Genomic DNA, 19130 nt, shown 5'->3' on the forward strand with positions numbered 1-19130 from the left:
TATTGTTACTTATTTCAACAGCTTGTTCTTGCCAAGTCCTTCTTCGCACTGTTCTAATTACATGAACTACTGCAGAATTTTCTTCCCCGTCTTTCCATGCACGTCTCTGCCAGCTACCTGTACCCTGATCACATCAGAGAACATCACTTCTAAGGCTTCCCACTCTCTATTTCCCTCCATCTTCATTCCCAGCACCTGCAGGCAGCAATGTATGTTCTACCTCTGACTGTGGGATCTGAGATCCCAGACGAGTTTATCTGTTTTGTGTCTCCCCATATTCTTCATTCCTCCTACACCTCTCACACTACAAAAGATTTCTCCATAAACTCTGGAAGACAACTGAAGTACTTCCTTACAGCCTGCCTTGAAACTCTCCTTCACTGTGATGTTTACAAAAAGTTCAGTTTAGTCTATTAATAGACTATAATTTAGTCTACTACTACAATTCACCAGGCAACCCAGAAGTGCTTCTCTGTTTCTTTATCCCACCCTTTTGCCTCCATCAAGGTTTCTGTTAACCATGCTCTCTGGAGCAAAGATTGTCTTGTCTCTAAGAACACACAAAGCAAAGACAGAGGAGCCTATGTTATGGCTTTGTAATGTGTAATTTTTCAACGCTGGAGAAAATACTTTCATTTTAATTAATGTATTCCATTCGATTCCGTTTTGATTTCAGTCTATTATTAGATAGACAGGAAGTTGAGCAGATGTGTATTAGCTTACCAAATTTATCAACTTCAGCAGACAAATCAGTAAAGGCAGAAAAAGCCTTGAAGTCCTTTTGATCTGCAGCACTCACAGCCCTGCTCACACAGCTTCTGCAGATGCAGGAGTGTGGGAAGCAGCTTCCACTGCTGACATTGCTGTGGATCATTCCTAGAAATTCACATCAAGCTTCTTCACTTGGGTAACAGTCCCCTGTGCACCCTGGCTGGCACTATGTCCATCCCACATTCTATGACACAGTCACATAACTATGAAGGCTTTGAAGCACTTTTAGATTGGGATTGTATCTGTCCTCATCTGACAGCCTTTACAGTCCAGTGCTGATGGGAAGAGAGATTTGAAGTTTCCCACTAATTTAATTACCATCTCAAAAGTAGATTTTAATAAAGATTTTACTTCATGAAGACATTTTTCACAGGCTTCTCTCAGGAGCAACCAACCTAAAATCTCCACAGATGTTAGAAAGCGAAAAGACACATCACTGGGTTAATCTCAGAAAAATGGGAAGTGGAAGGATAAAAATATTGCCAGGATACCAAGCAAACTACTTATAATTCTTTCCATACTGCCTTTGTCCCATGGGCAAAGCAGCTGGTGGAAAGTACCAGTGAAGTAAAACCCCGAGGACCAGTTTTGAGAGGAGGAAGTTAATGGGTATGGCACACAGATCATGCCCAGGAATATTTCAGCAGCTGCTATCGTGTGACTGAATTTTGCTCCTCAGTTTGATGTCTTGTCAAAGTCCCTGTCAAGTACTTATCTGCAGAGCAACCTTTTAATTAACTTCTTTTTTCTTCAGCATATCTCCATCTGTAGTTACAGCTAATGGCCTGTTAAATGAAGTTCAGCACTATCTCAATTTCCAGAATGCATCACTATCCAAACCCTCTATTAGTGCCCCATCTCACTAACTACTTATTTATTTGTAAGTAAATGACTGATGACTAGTTAATAATAAACATATCAGAATCCTAATAAGCCTCTCTCTTTTATAAGATGATGCCAGGTCTTCTGAATTTTTCAAACTGAACAGACAATAAAAATGAAAAATCTGTTCTGAGGCATGAGTAATTCAGGCAAAACTTGTGATTTATAAAAGCAAAAATACTTGACAAACATGACCTACCATCCATGAATGCTGTCTGAATGTTGCTATGCACAATGTTTTCAGAGGTAACTGATGTTTTTCAGTGCATGTTAGGAAATGCACACCCCAGCAGTTTATTTAAGTATCTAATTCGAGTGTTTGCTGGTACAAAACCTCATTGCTGTCTCTGTATGATTGGTGTGTTTTGAGGTTAAGTAGGGATAGTAAAGTGTTACTAACTGAGATACTTCCTTAGACTTATTTGTCTTGTATAAAGAGTTAAGGACTTTGTTTAGTTTGTCTGTCCTCTTTTCATTCTCCAACTGTTGATAAAAGTATGAGATGCCAGAGAAGAAGGAAATGGCAAACAATACACTCTAAAAACCATCTGAAAATGCTACAGCTTCACACAACCACACAATAAAAAACAAGAAAAAATCCTCCACAAAGATTAATTAATATTTTCTTGTGCTTTAGAAAAGAAAAGGCTACTTTTTCTGAGCATCTTTTTCTTTTTTTTGCCAGAAAAGTAAAAATAAATCTGATTAGAGGAAGGAGTTCTGCAACGTAACGTGCATGAATACTCAAAGATCCTTTTCATATTACAGAGGTTTGAGAGGTCAGAGCACATAACATTCTCTCCTGAAACTGCAGCTGGTAAATTTATGAGGTAAATTTCTTAATTTTTTTTAAAGGGAGGGAAAACACATTCAGAAATTGCTGAAAAATATGAAGAAACTAGTATGAGGTAATGCCTAAGAAATTTTGACATTACAGACAATATTAGAAGATGACCATTTCCAGCAACTGTTTTATTGCCCCAGACAGCAATGCAAGCTGCACTGTTTCTCCCACTCCTTTACTGGTTGTTAATTATCTGGTTATATCAGTTTCTACATCCCATTCCTGATAAATCATGACCTGCTTCACCACACTCATGGACAGTATGACAGAGAGTTGATTCAAGAGGAATAAAGCACACCATCATTCCTATTGGTCTCTTTAAAATTCACTGTAACTTCATTAAACTCATATTGCTGACTATTGTAAAGAATTAAGAAAGGAACTGATTTCATTGTTGAGAAATGGCTTCCTTGGAGCAAGCAACTACTTAAACCTCAAATGACTTCAAGCTCACAGCAGGCTCTGTGCACTTCAACGTGGAGCTATGTTTTAATTTCCTTAAACCACAGGACACAAGTCACAGCTCCAGTAGTGTCTGGAGTGAGATATTCTGTGCTGATAATGATGCAAAGCTTTATATCCCGTGGTTTCCAAACACGTGGTGTGCCACAGGGATTTCACACAGTCGAGGAGATGATGCCCCTCTGCCTGCATGGGGTTAACACCTTCAAAGGCAGCAGTTTAGCACTCTCTGCTTTCTGAATACCAAGAGAATCCTGAACACCACTGGCCTCCAAAGCCACTCCCTTCTTCCTCCTGCCTTTGTAATTTCTTTCCAGTTTCCTCTCCCCAATCTAAGGATGGTTCTGGTTGACCAAGACATGATCATGTGCTGCTCATTTCAATCTTTTACACACTGAGAATTTCCCTGGGGGATAAATACTCTTTTCAATGAGCATCCAAATGTGCTCCCCAGTCTGTTTCCCACCACATCACATGGCTACATCCACAATCCCTAAAGAACATTCTCTATTTGCACAGAACCCTTCAGGTAATTCTGCTACTAAAACTTTAAATCATAATCTATAGCTAGAAATCTATTTGAACTTTGCTATTGTAGTTCTTCTAATTATTATTAGTGTTCCAGTTGAGCAACCAGGTAACAAGCACAGGATGTGCAAGGAACTCAACAGCACTTCCAGAACTTCACAGTCCTGATTAAGCAGCCTATTCAAATTCCTTTGATTTATCTACATCCTGCCCTTCCAGGATTTAACAGTTAACTGTCTAGGGAAGGAAAATCCTACTAAACTAGAGTAAAAAGATCAAAAAAAAAAAAAAAGGAAAGAGAGTAAAAGAAAAAAGTAAAAAGAAAGAAGCAACTGTTGAAGACTACTCAGAGACAGGTAAATCTGTATTTGGTGCTTAGAAACAGACCATGGTGTTACATACTCTTGAGCTGAGTAACACCACACATCTCTAATACCACAGCCACATTCAATTGTTATTCACAGGAGAAAGGGGATATTCAGCAATTTCCAATTAATAACTAAAGTTAAGTTGGTTCCCTTTCCCCACAAGCACCACTTCAATCATTCTCTAACACAGCTCCCCTGGGACCTGCCATCGGCCCAGAGAGTCAGTAACTAAAGCAAATACATGTATTTTTTCCATGTGATTGCATTGTTTTACAGTAGCATTTCTGTATTATGTCCTGGTCAGTAACATTTTCAACCATTCTATAGTGGCAAATCACTAAGCACCTATTTTACAGAGTGTATAAATCTATCTACTTTAAGATGTTTAAGGTGCTTCTGCTGTTGGTTGTATTTTTCACATGCACTGACAGATTGTTAAAATAAATCTGCCACTTTGTTTCTTAACAAAAGCACTTGATGCCTTTAAGCTTCTCCAGCCCTTTCACTTTCCTGTATTGATTCCAATTTCCTTCCTTTATGCATCCCTCCGACTGGAATGTGAAGAACAATTAACTGATTGGTTTTGTTCATGCCCAGAATAGCAAATATAATTACCTGAAAGGCAGCAATATGTGTTAATTTTGAACTATGTATAGTGTCTAAAGCAGGATGTATTTCAAATTTGCATTGCTTACTTTATGTTACAAACCAAAACTCCCCATTTGCTACGTTTTGCTGCGGGAGTTGTGAATTTTACGCTTCTTCTGTTTTACAGATCACATTTCCATAATGCTGCAGCAGCAGATGCTACTGATACATCATAAAAAGAAAGATATTGTACAGGCCTGTCATTCCTGGTAAACTCACCTGCTTTTCCATCCTGGTTCAACCGAGAGTACTTGGAGTTCTCAAGCAGGGGCAGACACTGCTCTATCGGCATCCAGACGTAGGTCTCTGGACACAGCAGGTCAGAGGGCCTGTACTGACCCTGGAAAAGAGAAAAGAAGGGGAAAACCAAAAAAGAGAGCAGTCATACCCAGTTGCACAAGAACACTCTGGCCACAGCTTCACAGATTTTCCAAAGAACGAGGAATAATTTTAATCTAATCTACACCAAATGAGTGTGCAGCGAAATCACAGGCTTTTAGTCATTTCAGCACCATCTCAGGAATACAAACCTAACCTTGGCACTTGATGAAAATGTAAAATTAACATCACACGCTTCCACGACATCAAAGATGGACTAGAGGAGTTTTGGCTTTGCTTACTGAAACTCTGTATTTAAGTTATCCTCTAGAGTTCTGCTGAGCTGGTGCCGACACTAAAAAACTCAGCACCTCCAAAGGCAGCTCATCTCAAGTGTTGGTAATTCTAGCAAATAATGGAGACCAAAAAAAAAAAAAATCTAATAGAAAAAAACCCCACTTAACAGTAAGCAGGACGCTTTTATTGCATTAGTGATGGAGCATTTCGTTCATTGCTACTTAAACAGTAACACTTTAATTCATGGAGTTTTTCCTGGATTAGTTTACAGGTAATGATTAGTGAAATTCTACCATTTTTTGTTGATTTATTAAAAAGATATTCTTTGCAGACATTCCCAGAAACTAAACAGACATAACTATTTTCCCTTTAGCTACACAGAAAATCACCACCTCAGCAACAATAACTTCCTCTAATCAGATCTTCATTTGATTTAAAATAAGATTATTCAGTGGCCTATAACTTCAGTCAAAAATCTATCTTGGAGCCATTACTCATTCAACCCATACCCTCTCAACATCCACAGCCATATGGTGGCAATATCAAATGAAATTTTAAATTGCAAATTCCTTACATGTATCAGCTTGAAAACCACCCATACAGCAAACAGAATGAAAAGTTGAAGGACCTCAATTAGAAGTTAAAAGATTGGGTGTTATCAGGAGTGATACTGAAGTTCAGGCCACTAGGAGTTGTTCATACCAGTTACAGTAAATAGGTAATTAAGATTATCATCTTGAGATGAAGTTCCGTTTTTTTCCAGTTTCCATTATGAAAAAAGCAAAGTACCCTTGAATGAAGCTGAGCAATATTTGGGAAGGGACACACATAATTATCCTGACTACAGCCTGGAGAAAAAGATATTCCTTCAGGGACACTCTTATGGAGCAACACCCCATTTTGGAGAATCAGAAGAAACAATTGCAGGTTTGCAGAGATCCCCAATTCTTTTCACACTCTTACTGTTTGACTCTTCATAATATTTACAGGAAAAATAACTTTTTTTAATATATTTCCCACCAACTGTAAACTGTTGAGTAGAAAATACAAGAATTATCTCTGATAAAAACAGTCAAACTGCCCACATGAAAAAACATAAAAATAGGCAAGCTTCCTGCTGAACCTTGTCAAATATCTAATACACCTTTCTGAAATGGTGTGTGTGACTGATTTTCTCATTTGAGGCACATTCAGGACTGACTGGTGACTACCAGTGTTGGGTTTAGATTTTTTTTAATTAAAGGCAAATTTTTATATTAAATTAAAACAATATTCTTCCAAGCCCATGCAAAAGTTTAAACCTCAAGGCCTTAGAAAATCCTCTAAAGCCAGAGAATGGAAATGACATTATTAAATAAACCACTTTGAAATGTTACGCTCTGTAAACAGAAATAATTGAATGGTATGTGAAGGTAGTGCTTAAAGAACACTTTTAGCCACCACTACTCAGATGAAACAATTTAAGGACTTGGGGGAAAAAACATGCCTTTTCAGTCATATTTTAAAAAAAACAGAATATAAACTACTTCTTGATTTAAAGACACTTTCTCAAGTGGCCCAGAAGGCAGAAATAGCCAAGGAATCATTTTTCAGAGCACAGAAAATACAAGGTGGCAAATTAGTCTTTCCCAGTAGCAGGGGCATACTCATGGCTATATGTAAAGACAGCCCAGCCACTTAGTTTTCCTAGGAAATACTGCTCCCACATCTTGAGATTTATCACCTTTGTGAATCCCACACATGAAAATTGTATCACTATGCAGCCATATTCTAAATTTCCCAATTAATTCTATAACGTCATAGTCTGGCATAAATAGGATATATAAAATTAACTGCATTGCAGCATTAGTGGTTTGGTTATAATTATTAAAAAAAAAAAGGCTTCTTCAGTACTGAGCAACACAGGAACAGGAAAAATTGATTATCCAAGCCATCACTGCAGGTTCAGTATTTATTTTTGGGCACCAAAATACCCTACTTAGGAAAGAAAAGGAAGAAATAGTTCTGAGGTGGCTTCCTTTAGAAGTTTTCTTCCCCCAAAACTTAGGATCTTACTAATAAACTTCCCTGAAGGCACAGGAGGCTGTGGGGATGACACACTGCTGACCTGGGACACACAATGGAATTAGAGGTAAAAATGAAAGGAGCCACTGATGCTCTTTGATATCCTCCCTTCCTAAAAGTGTTTACAAACATACCTGAAGGAAGACAGTGCTCCTGAAAAGGCATTTCATTTACACTGATGGTTGGACCCACATCCCATGACTCATTCCACAGAGGAAGTGGGAACATGGGACCTATCGAGGGGAGTTTTCTAATGAACAGCATTTGCACTGTGTCTGTATTGACAGAATTAAACAGGGAAGCCACAGAATCTGCTAAATCAAATGAAATAATGTCTAAGAGCTTTTACCTCCCCATCACCACCCTTTCCATAAGCACTTACTCTCAATTTACTTACTTTCTTCCAAATATTTAAAACCTCAATATGAAAACAAACCACTGTGAATCCAACTCATATTTTTTCCCCTCTGTCCCCTTATTCCTGGACTGTGAAAACATCTAAACCTAAGAACCCAGACAGATTCTACCTCTTGTCCAGGAGCATCTGCACTTCAAGAAAAATGTTCAAATTTCATTACTCACTCTAAAATGATTACATCATCTAAAAAAATTGCCTCTAAGCATACTATTTATACTCCTTATTCTATGTATTGCTGATTTGCAGTGTATAACAACATAAATCCAAACCAGAAAGGGGATCTCCCAAAGGGAAGTGCTGCAGAGGGATTTATCACAGCAGAACTTAATCAGATTTGCAAAACTGCTTTTGAAAATCATTTCTCTCTGACTTCAGATTAAATCAACATTCATTTCAGAAGTCATTCTGTCTATGGTACAAGTTCACAACTGAAAACATTTTGCTTTCTTTTATCTCACTGTATAAAAGCTCTTGCACAGTAGCACTGTTTAAGCTGTCCAGACAATCCTGGGAATATTTAACTACAAGACTTTCAACAAAAAGTATCATCTTACAGACCATCCCTAAGCACTTGTCTCAGGTTTCAGCTTCTCAAATCCAACACCACCTGCTGATGAAATGCACTCTGTCAATATACAACAACTGCACATATTTCTTTCTCTGCATCTACATTTTGTCCAGAAACAAAAAAAAATGTGCTTTTTTGAAATGTTTTTGGAAACAAACCCCATATATTTATCTAAAATTTTATTTTTTTTGGTGCTGTTTAGAATTTTTATGGACACCAGAAACATCCTTCTTGAGACAGAACCTTTTGAACCATTGTAAGATAAAAGCCACTGCAGGTCATACTCATGTCCATGGTACAGTCAAATATCCCATCTCTGACAACCATGAGTAGAAAACAACCAGTAAAGACTAAAATGTCAGGATGAGCCTTTAGTGTTACTCTGCCAATCCACTCCTGACTTCCAACAGTTTGCAGTACAGGTCCTTCTAGAACCAGGAAATTTCAGTAATAATGGATTTTGCCATTGCATAATCCTAAACAATTGCTTTGATTTACTTCCATCTGCGAGTTAGAGCTTGTTCCTGCCTCTGAGACAGAAATACAGTGAACAATTGTTGCCTTAGCCCCCTGTCACTCATGATTTTACAGACAAATATGGTACTGGGTAAACTGGATGAGAGTTTGGTTGGATACTGGAAGAAATTCTTCCCTGGGAGGGTGATGAGAACCTGGCACAGGTTGCCCAGAGAAGCTGTGGTTGCCCCAGGATCCCTGGAAGTGTCCAAGGCCAGGTTGGATGGGGCTTGGGGCAACCTGGGCTAGTGGAAGGTGTCCCTGCCCATGGCAGGGGTGGAACTGGGTGGTCTTTAAGGTCCTTTCCAACCTAAATCATTCTGTGATTCCATGATACCTCCATCAGACTGAAGGGACCTATATTCTTTACTGCACTATTAGATAAGGTATTCTACACCTTTAACCATCTTATTCAACCTGTCCTTTATCCAGTTTTGCTTTTTCTTCTTTGAATCAGGGAAAAAGGATCCCAGGACAAAACCATACAAACTGCATCGCTCAAGGAGCAGGACAGCACCAGGTACAACAAAGATACAAAGAAACCCAAAAGATAAATACCTGACTAATCTATCAAATGGCTTGATTAAAAAGCAATACTGAAAATCAGTATGGCTAAGAAATTCCTGAGTACATGGTTTCTTCTACCAAGTCAACTCACTGCAATATAAATGTGACTGCTTGTTTAACAAAAAAATACCTCCAAGATCTTTTATTTTCACTAATTTTTGGGGCATTTTTCCTCTTATTTTATATAAGAGCCTTCAAGGTGCTTTCTCTTATACAATTAGGCATGCTGCATTTTAATTGGAAGCTTCTGGAAATAAATTTTACAGTGAGGCTGCCAAACCTAAATTAATACTTCACACCGTGATGTTTTTTGTTTTACAGTTTCCAAATTAGAATCGGCCAGAACTTCTCTGAACTTTTGTTCCACAGGAAGGGCAAAGGTTTTAATGAGACTTCAGTCTGGAGATTACTTTTTAAATATTTTGTAAAATCTGAGGGATTTGGTAAGCACTTGAGATGAAAAACACCAGCAGAGTTTGTTTTTGCAGTCTAAGTACAATTTAAAATGTAAAACTAGCAAGAAAGACAATAGTCTCAGAAATGAAGAAGGTCAAGCACCAGTAGCACTGAAAAAACAAAATAGGAAGGTCAAACACACATTTAATTCTTTTATCAGGTACAGCTTACATCTGTATTCTATTTTTCCACAATAAAGGCATTGATCTTTTATTAAAAGTGAATTAAGACTGCCTTCATCTCCATTTCTAGCCAGATGCTTAAAAAGAAGCGTTCTGGCTACACAAACAAAGCAACCCCAAATCATCCCCCGCGACCCGTGTGGGCGAGGCGGCACCGCCCGCGGAAGAGCACGACAGACCACGGGGTGATTAAATTCAGCCCTTCCACTGAAAGACAACCCCGCTGGAATCCCAGCAGCAAAGCACTACAGCAGACCCTTGCTCCCTGATTTCATTACACAAACAGGAATAGGCTTTATGGATCCCCAGGAGAGCCCTTTGGCAGTAACTCGAACCGCTGTGTTTGCAAAGGCGGAGGTCGGCGGTGCCCGCGCTGAGCTGGGCACCTCAATCCCTCTGTGCTGCCAACTGTCCACAGCCACTCACATGGGATCCACCTGTGGAAGGCCTAAAAGACTTCAGAAAAGAAACCAACCCCCCCCCCCCCCCCAACTACCTACACAAAGTCACTCCCATCTTGCGGTCACTGTTTTAAAAATCCTTTTAAACAAACAAAACCCCCCTTAAGTAATAGACATAAAGCAAGCAGCTCTATTTATCCATGAGAGATGGCTGGAGACTTCGAATTTATCATCAGAAAATATTCAGCACACAAGAAAGTCGGGACCAAAGAGGAGTTACATCATTAGGTAACTCAGTGAATAAGTGACACCATGGCTTTCACCACAGGCTCCACCCCGTGTGAACAGGCTGCCTGGTACTCCAGTGCCAGCATCAAACAAGCTGATTTTATCCAAACTGCAAACTCTGATTTAATTACACACTCCACATTTTTAGGACCCCAAGGGTGCATTTTTGAGAGCTCAGCCATCTTTCTGTTTTATTAAAGAATAATGAGTTGTAATCCTTAAAAGATGTTACAAATAACAACCACAATTCATTTCGTAGCTCACAGAACTCAAACTGCTTTAGAGAAATCCATGAAGGGTTAGTCTTTGCTCTTCAAAAAGCTGTGCTGATTCTCACCCTTTTCATTACATCATCAGAGGCACAAAACCATTGCAATGGGAATTTTACAGGCAGCCAGGGAGCTCTAAGGTGCTCCCTAAGGCACCTCAAACAGGGAAAGTCAGAGCAAACACCCACCTTCTCCTCTATTCCTTGGTTTCCCACAAAGTGAAATGTAAATATAATTTGAAATTGTATTTCCAACAGAAGTACAGAATCATAGAATGGTTTGGGTTGGAAGGCTTCTTCAAGACCATCTAGTTCCAACCCTCATTTGGGGCAGTTTACAATTTTTGGTATTTTCTTTCTCAATGTGCCTCATGGATCTTTAAACTGACTGATCAAAGCAAATTTGTATATAATTTGCCAACTTTCACCTCTTTTCTGTTTATTTCCCAGTTCCACGTAGAGTATTAACAGAAACAACTAATCATAAACTGGTTCCAAAGCAAAAATACTTCTGACACTTGGTTTTAGATGTCATACAACTCGTAGGAAACAAATAATTTCCTACAATTATTGACTCTATAGTCATACTTAGCTGTTCACTGAACATAAGGGAAAAAAAGTGTTTCAGAAGGTTTCCATAGTGTCCTTCAGGTAAATAAAATATTTCAGGTAAGTGTAAAACAGATTAAGATAATGAGTAAAAGTCAAGAAGGAAGGTAGCCAAGTTTCATGTTCAACATCCTAGAACTATCATGCAATTCTTTGGCCATTAACTGCCTACATGCTCTTAGCCCACTACAGAAACAGAATTAAATTCAGTTTATTTTAAATTTCACTGAGATTTAAGGTAAATCTCAGCACTTTATTTGTCTATGGTGCTCTGCAAAGAAGAACTTCCAAAGAAACACTTCCCTCTCCCCTCAAAACACCTTCAGAAACTATTACTATTTCTTTGTTTTGTCAACACATGCTAATCCTAGCAATGTCCTGGATTGTTTGGATTCTGCTATTTTCATAACTTAGTGTACACCCTAAATAGTTGCTTTCACCTTGTCCTCTTTCACAGCAATTATCTGAAATATTGAGCACTTTCTAGCTTGTTTTTGACACTGTCAAACAGCCAACATGGGCTGGGAGACAAAAAATTGCTTTCCATTGAGAGCAAATGGGAACATCTGGGACAGGTTTGCCTTTTTTTCCTTTCCCCTTTAGTCTCTAACTCTGTCCAGCTCTTATCAGCTTGGGATGCAACTGTCCAGAGCTAAAGATAAGACACAGCTCTGGGCATCCTCTGACAACTATTTCAGGCATTGCTCTCTCTCCTCCAAGACTTCTTGCCAAGGGATTGTTCTTTCTCATCTATAAAAAGCAATAAGTGAGAGTTTTCCATTACTTGTTCTAAGCAACTAAAGCTACTCTCTCTTTCTAAAGCCACCATATCAAAGCCACTAAATCTGGAATAAAGCCAGTGATTAGGCTTGCACAAAAGAGGAAAGAAAAAAAATCTGTATTTTCAGGAATTACATCATAAAAACTATACTTTTATAATTTCCTTGATGACTAGATATCCACACTATTTAAATGAATACTTATGAAAAGATAATTTACAGAATAACCTTTGAGTGGGCAGTTATCAGTATTTTATGTTCCTATTCTTTGCATTTTGAAATCTACTCAAGCAATGAGTGTCCAGTGCAGAGAAACATTTCTGAACTGGGACACAGGACATTAAATAGCTGTGCCTGTTCCCATTCTCTCCCTCTTACTCATTTTTCTCTAAGAAAGATGGATAGACACACACAGACAAGTTCAACATTTATGATTTTTAGATTTTAGTAGCATTCACTGTGTAGATTAAACTTTTAATCTTGGATTAAATTTGCCTCATTTAAGGTGTTTCACACAACAAAGACTACAAACATTACAAAATGGTCCCTTCATGCACCAATAAGGTGCATTATTTACCCTGAAACTGCTATTGTCCCCTGGGTTCCAGACTTTGGATGACGGGAACAGCAAATTTATGGATTCTGAACAGCCCTAAGTCAGCTGAATGTTTATCCAAAGCTGAAATAATAATGTCCAAATGACAGACAAGTGTGAAATCAACTCCTGAAAGCGAGAAACAAAGAGAAATATTACAAGTATGGAGCTACTCAAAAGTAGTTTACATAAAATTAGTGTCACTTTTTAAGCACGTTTTTTAAGTACTTTTACATACTATTGATGTATCTATTTTGTCTTCTTTATATTTCCCAAGGTTCCTTTCCCTTTTTTAGTACTATTTCTATTTTTGTTTATATCTGCTAATCTGTGCTGTACACAATGGTATTTTATTAAAATAGATTATTGAAACTAATTTTAGCTTTCTATGTTGTTACATAAACTTTGTGTTTGATGTACAAAAATAAGAGTAAGTAAGTACCATGAGATGGTATGGTACTTACAGGAAAACCCTACTGGCTGAAATTCCTAGCTGGAATTCCAGAGACTGCCACCAAGAACATCAAAACATTGCATAGCTTCAAATATTGCCATTTTATCTAAGTCATTAATATTTAGTATCAGTGATACTAAACTGGCAGAACAGAGACATCGACACAAGACTGAGATTCCAAAGAACATTTCTAATTCAAGTATATTTGTGCACATCTAGAGACTGAGTTTCCCTATGAATTCAAAGAGCTTTGTGTTCAGAACATTTCACAGGGAAAATTCTTCTGTGACTTCAAATCAAATACCTAAAATCAGCTAACATTTACTGGAAATGGCCATTAAAAATGCAGTTGAGAACAAGCTAATTAAAGATGGTACCACCCAGATATTCTTCTGAAGGTGGAAGCTGGGATACACCTTGTCCATAGAGAAGCTACTTAAAAATGCTAAAAAAAGTAGCACAGTTTGAGAAAACTTGAGTAGAAAACAATAAGAAGAGTTATAAACTTCTACATTTGAGCATTATTTGCTTCCCTGAATTTTAGCCAACTTTTTCAACAACTTGATATTTTTTCAAGTATATTACAGAAGAAAATGTAATATGCATTGTCTTTTTACTGCAAAAAAAAAAATCAAAGAGCTTGGAGGAATAAAAATCCTATGATTACTGAAATGGAACTTGTTTACTTTGAATCTGCAGCAGAAATTCTTAAGGAGACCCCAGCATTAACTTGAGACTAAAAAAAAAACTATGGCCCAAAGATAAAACCCAAGTAGGGGCCTCAAGAGGAATGCTTCATTAGAGACACACCAATTCTTGTTGACTTAGGTCTATCTCAAAAGGAGTTTATTTTGGCAGCTGCAAGAAGCAAAAGGAGAAAAAAAAAAGAGAAAAAGAATTGAGTATTTCAATCGTGTGGATCCCATATCTTTCTCTTGAAGGGCTGCCATAAACTGACAATATTTTTTGAGTTCATTAAATTAAGTATGAAATTAAGTATTAAAGTTTATTTTCTCATATTTAACATAAAGTGAAGTAATTACTGGGAAAAATATGCCCAACCTAATAGATCATAGACACGCTTTGCATGCACAAAATTGTCACACTGATATCAAATAGCTTAAACATTCATTAATACTTCCCTAGCTGGAGTCATATCTAAAAGAACAGCATTCCTCTGTAGCTTACAGACATATTCCACAGGAAAGCTAAATGAATTCCCTGTCAAAGAGGTTTCTACCGTGTAGTTATCAAAGTAAAAACACTACACACCATCTTTATCTAACAGACAAACACAAATTGATAGAATTTTAATGAAAGTGAGCATGTGTTAATGTTTTCTTTTCTGTACAACTGCACAACTTAAATTCACCACAACTAGAGCACCAGCACAACAGAAATGGGTGTGAGGGCAGGGTGCATAATTTTTTATTTTTATTTTATAAAAACATTGACGCTGGTGATGATGTACCAAACAGTAAACCAATGTTTTTAATCTTCTGTGATAATTACAAGAAATTATTTTGTCAAACCTGCTACTCTTACTCACATGACTGACTTCAACTCCAGTCTGGTTTTTCTCACCTTTTAACACAACAACTCTACAAGACAACACAAAAGGAAAGGAGGTAAATTCTATATATTTACTTTTCAGGTATCATGAAGCCTCCAATTTCCTCTTTCTATCCATGCACACACACGTGTTGCTCTTGCAACTTAATCCAACTGCACATTCTCGGCTTCTGGACTGAGCACCAAGGGGGCACATGGAAACCTGTGTTTCTTCCTGCCCCTCAATTTCCCTGGATTTCTAAGGTTTTGGGCAATTCTTTGCCATTATGTTGACCTTCAGAACTCCCCAGCACAGTTCTGTGGTTACTTCCAAGTCCATTTTCCCAGGCAGCCACCAGCTCTCACCAGTGCCCAAGCTCTCCCCACCTCTCCTGGTGTCTCTCCAATGACTCTCAGGAGTTTTCCCTGGAGCTCCACAGTTTCCAAAACCCAACCCTTCATCCCACTCAACCCCTCAGGAGCCCCCAAACACTCAGAGCCCCTTTGTTCTGCTCAGCCTTATGAGTCAGGTCCCTCTGTGGCTGCCCAGACCCATCCCACCACCGGGAATACCCCTCCTGTACCAGACTTCCCCAAAGTCCTGCTCCAGCCTCTGGTTTCACAAAACCCAGCCAAAACCACACAGAACTTGCCAAAAATCCACGCAGACTAGACTCTGAGGGCAAGAAAGTGAGACCTACCCAAGGAAGTCTGGGCTGGTGGGAGCCTTACACTGAATAAATAATTTCATATTTCACCTTCATGCCCCAGCTACCGACTCAGCCTGTGGAATATTTCAAGACATAATAAATACCAGACTAATTGACAGCCTTGCAAATTGTGCAACGCTGATATTCACAAGTTGAAATATACTCCTAATTAAGAATTCAGATGTGTGATGTTGGCTTTAGATTAAGATATGCTATGTGGGATTTTCAAAAGCATTTATAGGATTTAGGCCACTAAATCATGTTGAAAAGCGATGTCACTTCAAAAATTGCCCCTCCAGCTTTTTTCATTTCTATTTGCTTTCATACATCTAAGAGCAAGAAATAATATTCTGAAATCTATAATTCAGAACAGTACAAGATTTTTAACTTTAAGGCTTTCTATCAATATATAGTACACTAGACAAGGGTTTTTTTAAAGTCCAACAATAATAAAACTAGTACAAGCCAAATAATTTACTTTTAGTCATTTATCAAAGAAATATCCATAGCCTATTACTGAAGAAACAACCTCAACAACAGTGGCACATACATATAAATAGGTGTTAACAGTAATTTTAGGATAGAAAACTGCAGGACAAAGGGGAGACAACAGCAAAGTTTATCAGTAAAAACAATTTTGCAGGCTTTTGAATAAATAATATTGTGAAATTCAAGTTAATGTATCCCTAACACACACGAAAAGATATTATTCAGACTAGAAATCTGAAGGAGACAATAAGGCAATGATAAATCTCAGTCTCTAAGGGTCTAAGATTTACATTACCAGGCTAAGTCACCTCTGCCAAAAAATCTAAACCTACTTGTCTCCCTTACATCTGCAGATTAAAAACTGAATAAATAAATAAAAAGGCTCACATTACCACAGTGTTCCAAGCATGTGTTAGAACTTAAACCTTAACAGCAAGTAAAGCAAGAGCTATCTGTACAAAAGATCAACAAGGATCTGCACAAGAATTCTGGACCATCGAAACACGTGCGCTTGGAAAGAAGTTTCTTCTATTGTCCTCAGAAATGTTTGTTTTCATAGTAAGCTTTCATTCATGAAATAAGCATTCTAATTTTAGGTCCGTTTTGTTTGTCAAGTGTTTGTTAAACAAGCCTGCTTTGTTTTCTGGGAGAGGAGAATTTGCAAACAAAGCCCCTCTGTGCTCTCCGGAGTCCGCTCTCAGCGGGAGAGCATCCGACCCCACCTTGGGAGCAGCTTGGCCTGTGGGGCTCACAAACCACGAGGCTGAACCCAAGCCCTCACTGAGGAGACAAAGCCCTCACTGCAAAAACAGTGAAGAGATGGTAAGTGGTCTCCCAAAACAGAAATGTGCAAAGTGAGGCAGCACCACGTTCACCCCACATCCCACACAAATATCCCCTGGGAGAGCCAACAGCCCCAGTGCTGCAAGAAGAAGAATCTGAACTGCCACCAAAAGCCCTACCAGCTTTCCATCATCTTGGAATCATAGAACCATGGAATGGTTTGGGTGGGAAGGGACCTTAAAGATCATCCAGTTCCAGTCTCCCAGCCATGGGCAGGGACACCTCCCACTAGCCCAGGTTGCTCCAAGCCCCGTCCAACCTGGCCTTGGACACTTCCAGGGATGGGGCAGCCACAGCTTCTCTGGGCAACCTGTGCCAGGGCCTGACCACCCTCATAGGGTGAACAAATTCTCTCTCCTTAATTATAAACAAAATATTAAACTTACAATACTGAAATTCTTGTCAAGTAAGTTCATTTTTATCACACAAAGCTGAACAAAATGAAATTACAGTGGGAAACTTTGTGGCAGTCATTCTGCATGCAGCTTTGCATCTAGTAGCTCTGTCCAAGTGCCCAACATCATCCTCCATGGTTGGTCAGAACATATTCACTATTCTGCTTTCATCTGAATTACTGCCATTTCAAGGTACACAAGTGTCTACTTGCATGTTTAGGAAAACAGGCTGTTTAACATTATTTATCCCCAAAGCCTTTGAGCTGAAACATCAACACTTCAGTTTTCTCTTAATGCCAGATGTTTGTAAGCTTTTCTTTATAATCACCTTCACATTAAAGCTTGAAGGCAAATGGGCTGGAATCAGTAACTATACTACATGCTAGATTAAGTCCTGATCTTACCAAAACCTGGTAATTCAAGGGTGTATTAAACATACACCCAAATAGAGGATTAGGGGAGTATTAAAATTACAACTGCACTTATAAAAGTCAAGCACTTTGTTGACATTCTAACATTTTACAGTCCTCGCTTTCAGAGTTAAAATAATTAAAAATTGCCCAGGCAATCACCTTGGTTTATTAGAAAATCAATAAAGCTCCACCCTGCACTCATGTGCATGTATATCTTGACATGTGAAAGCAGCTTTATGCACTTCCATGCCTCTTTAACACACTTTTAGAATAGAGGACAAAGTATCATAAACACCTGCATGCTTAGCATCACATGCCAACAAAGACTGACACAGTACAAGTTTAAATGACAAAAACTTTAGTAAGTTTGAGTCAAAGTAAGTTTAATACGGATCTACACATCTAAAGAACAGTGGCCAAAAATGTTTCTGCCTCCTGTCCAGCCCTGGTGGCACTTGAGGTTGTTCCAATGTGCAGCAGCACAGCTGGAACTGGGAGGTTACTGGGAGGTTACTGGGAGGACGAGGCTTGGCAGAAGCCTGGCACATTCCAACTCCACCACCACCCCCTGCAGATCTGGCCAAAAACCCAGAAAAAGTTCATAAATCTCAGGGAAGGAACAATATCTGGAGTTTTAAGAGCCTCTCAGGAGAAAGTTCACACTTATTCTTCTTTGGTTTTGTTTTAAAGACAAAACCACCAGAGAGGCAAAAAGATGAAAGAAAGCTCACTTTACACAGAATTTAGTCTGCAGTGTACTAGATTTTAGATATTTCCATAAGAGTTTACAGCTTTTCCAGCTCAATACTATTGTCTTGAGGAATGTCAGTATATTTTTTCTCCAACTTCTTCCCACATCAGAAGTAAAGCAGGTAAATGAACTCTCATTTAAAACTGCATCAGAAGGTAGGGCTGTCATTGTAGGCATTTAAGGACTAACAAGTCATCAATGTGATCAAGAAGGCATTTAAAGTTCAGTTTCTTTATAATCTTCCACTGATAGGAAATCATTTTGTGCTTATAAATCCATTAAACCATCATCAACAATAAACAGCAAATAAATATACAGTTCTGAAAAAGAAACCAATTTATCTGCTGCCATAAAGTTTCACTCAGGGCTTTCAAACTGAGCTCTACTGGGAGCACACAAACATTTATGAGAAACACATAAAATACCATCTTGCAATAATTTCGGCTGTGCAGGTGCTGCCCTTTGGGTCCTTTCTCAGTGCCACACCCAGTTTTTAGAAGGAATTGTGGTGGAGAAGCCCCAAAGCTTCTCCCTGTGGAGAGCTTCCCCCCCGATCTTCCTGCACAGCAGCCTCAGGTTGCCCAAACTGAGAAGCAGGGGTAGAACTTGGGATGGGCTCTCTGGCACTACATTTTATTCAGATCCTTCACTGAAATAAATGAAATAAATGGAGGATGCAGAGAGGATCAATAATA

At 38.6% G+C, this 19130-nt stretch overlaps 1 protein-coding gene across 6 annotated transcripts in view; it reads right to left on the reverse strand.

Annotated features, from left to right (window-relative positions):
- ATE1 (arginyltransferase 1) overlaps positions 1 to 19130 on the reverse strand; it is a 73624-nt gene that overhangs the window by 14964 nt on the left and 39530 nt on the right. For all 6 annotated transcript variants that reach the window (XM_051800393.1, XM_051800394.1, XM_051800396.1 and 3 more), the window contains one exon: positions 4723 to 4843. In XM_051800393.1, coding sequence (XP_051656353.1) covers positions 4723 to 4843 — 121 coding nt within the window. The remainder of the gene's footprint in view (positions 1 to 4722; positions 4844 to 19130) is intronic.

The sequence above is a fragment of the Manacus candei genome, unplaced genomic scaffold, assembly GCF_025592945.1.
Source record: "Manacus candei isolate 608988 ecotype Guabito, Panama unplaced genomic scaffold, ASM2559294v1 h1tg000050l, whole genome shotgun sequence".
Lineage (NCBI taxonomy): Eukaryota > Metazoa > Chordata > Aves > Passeriformes > Pipridae > Manacus > Manacus candei.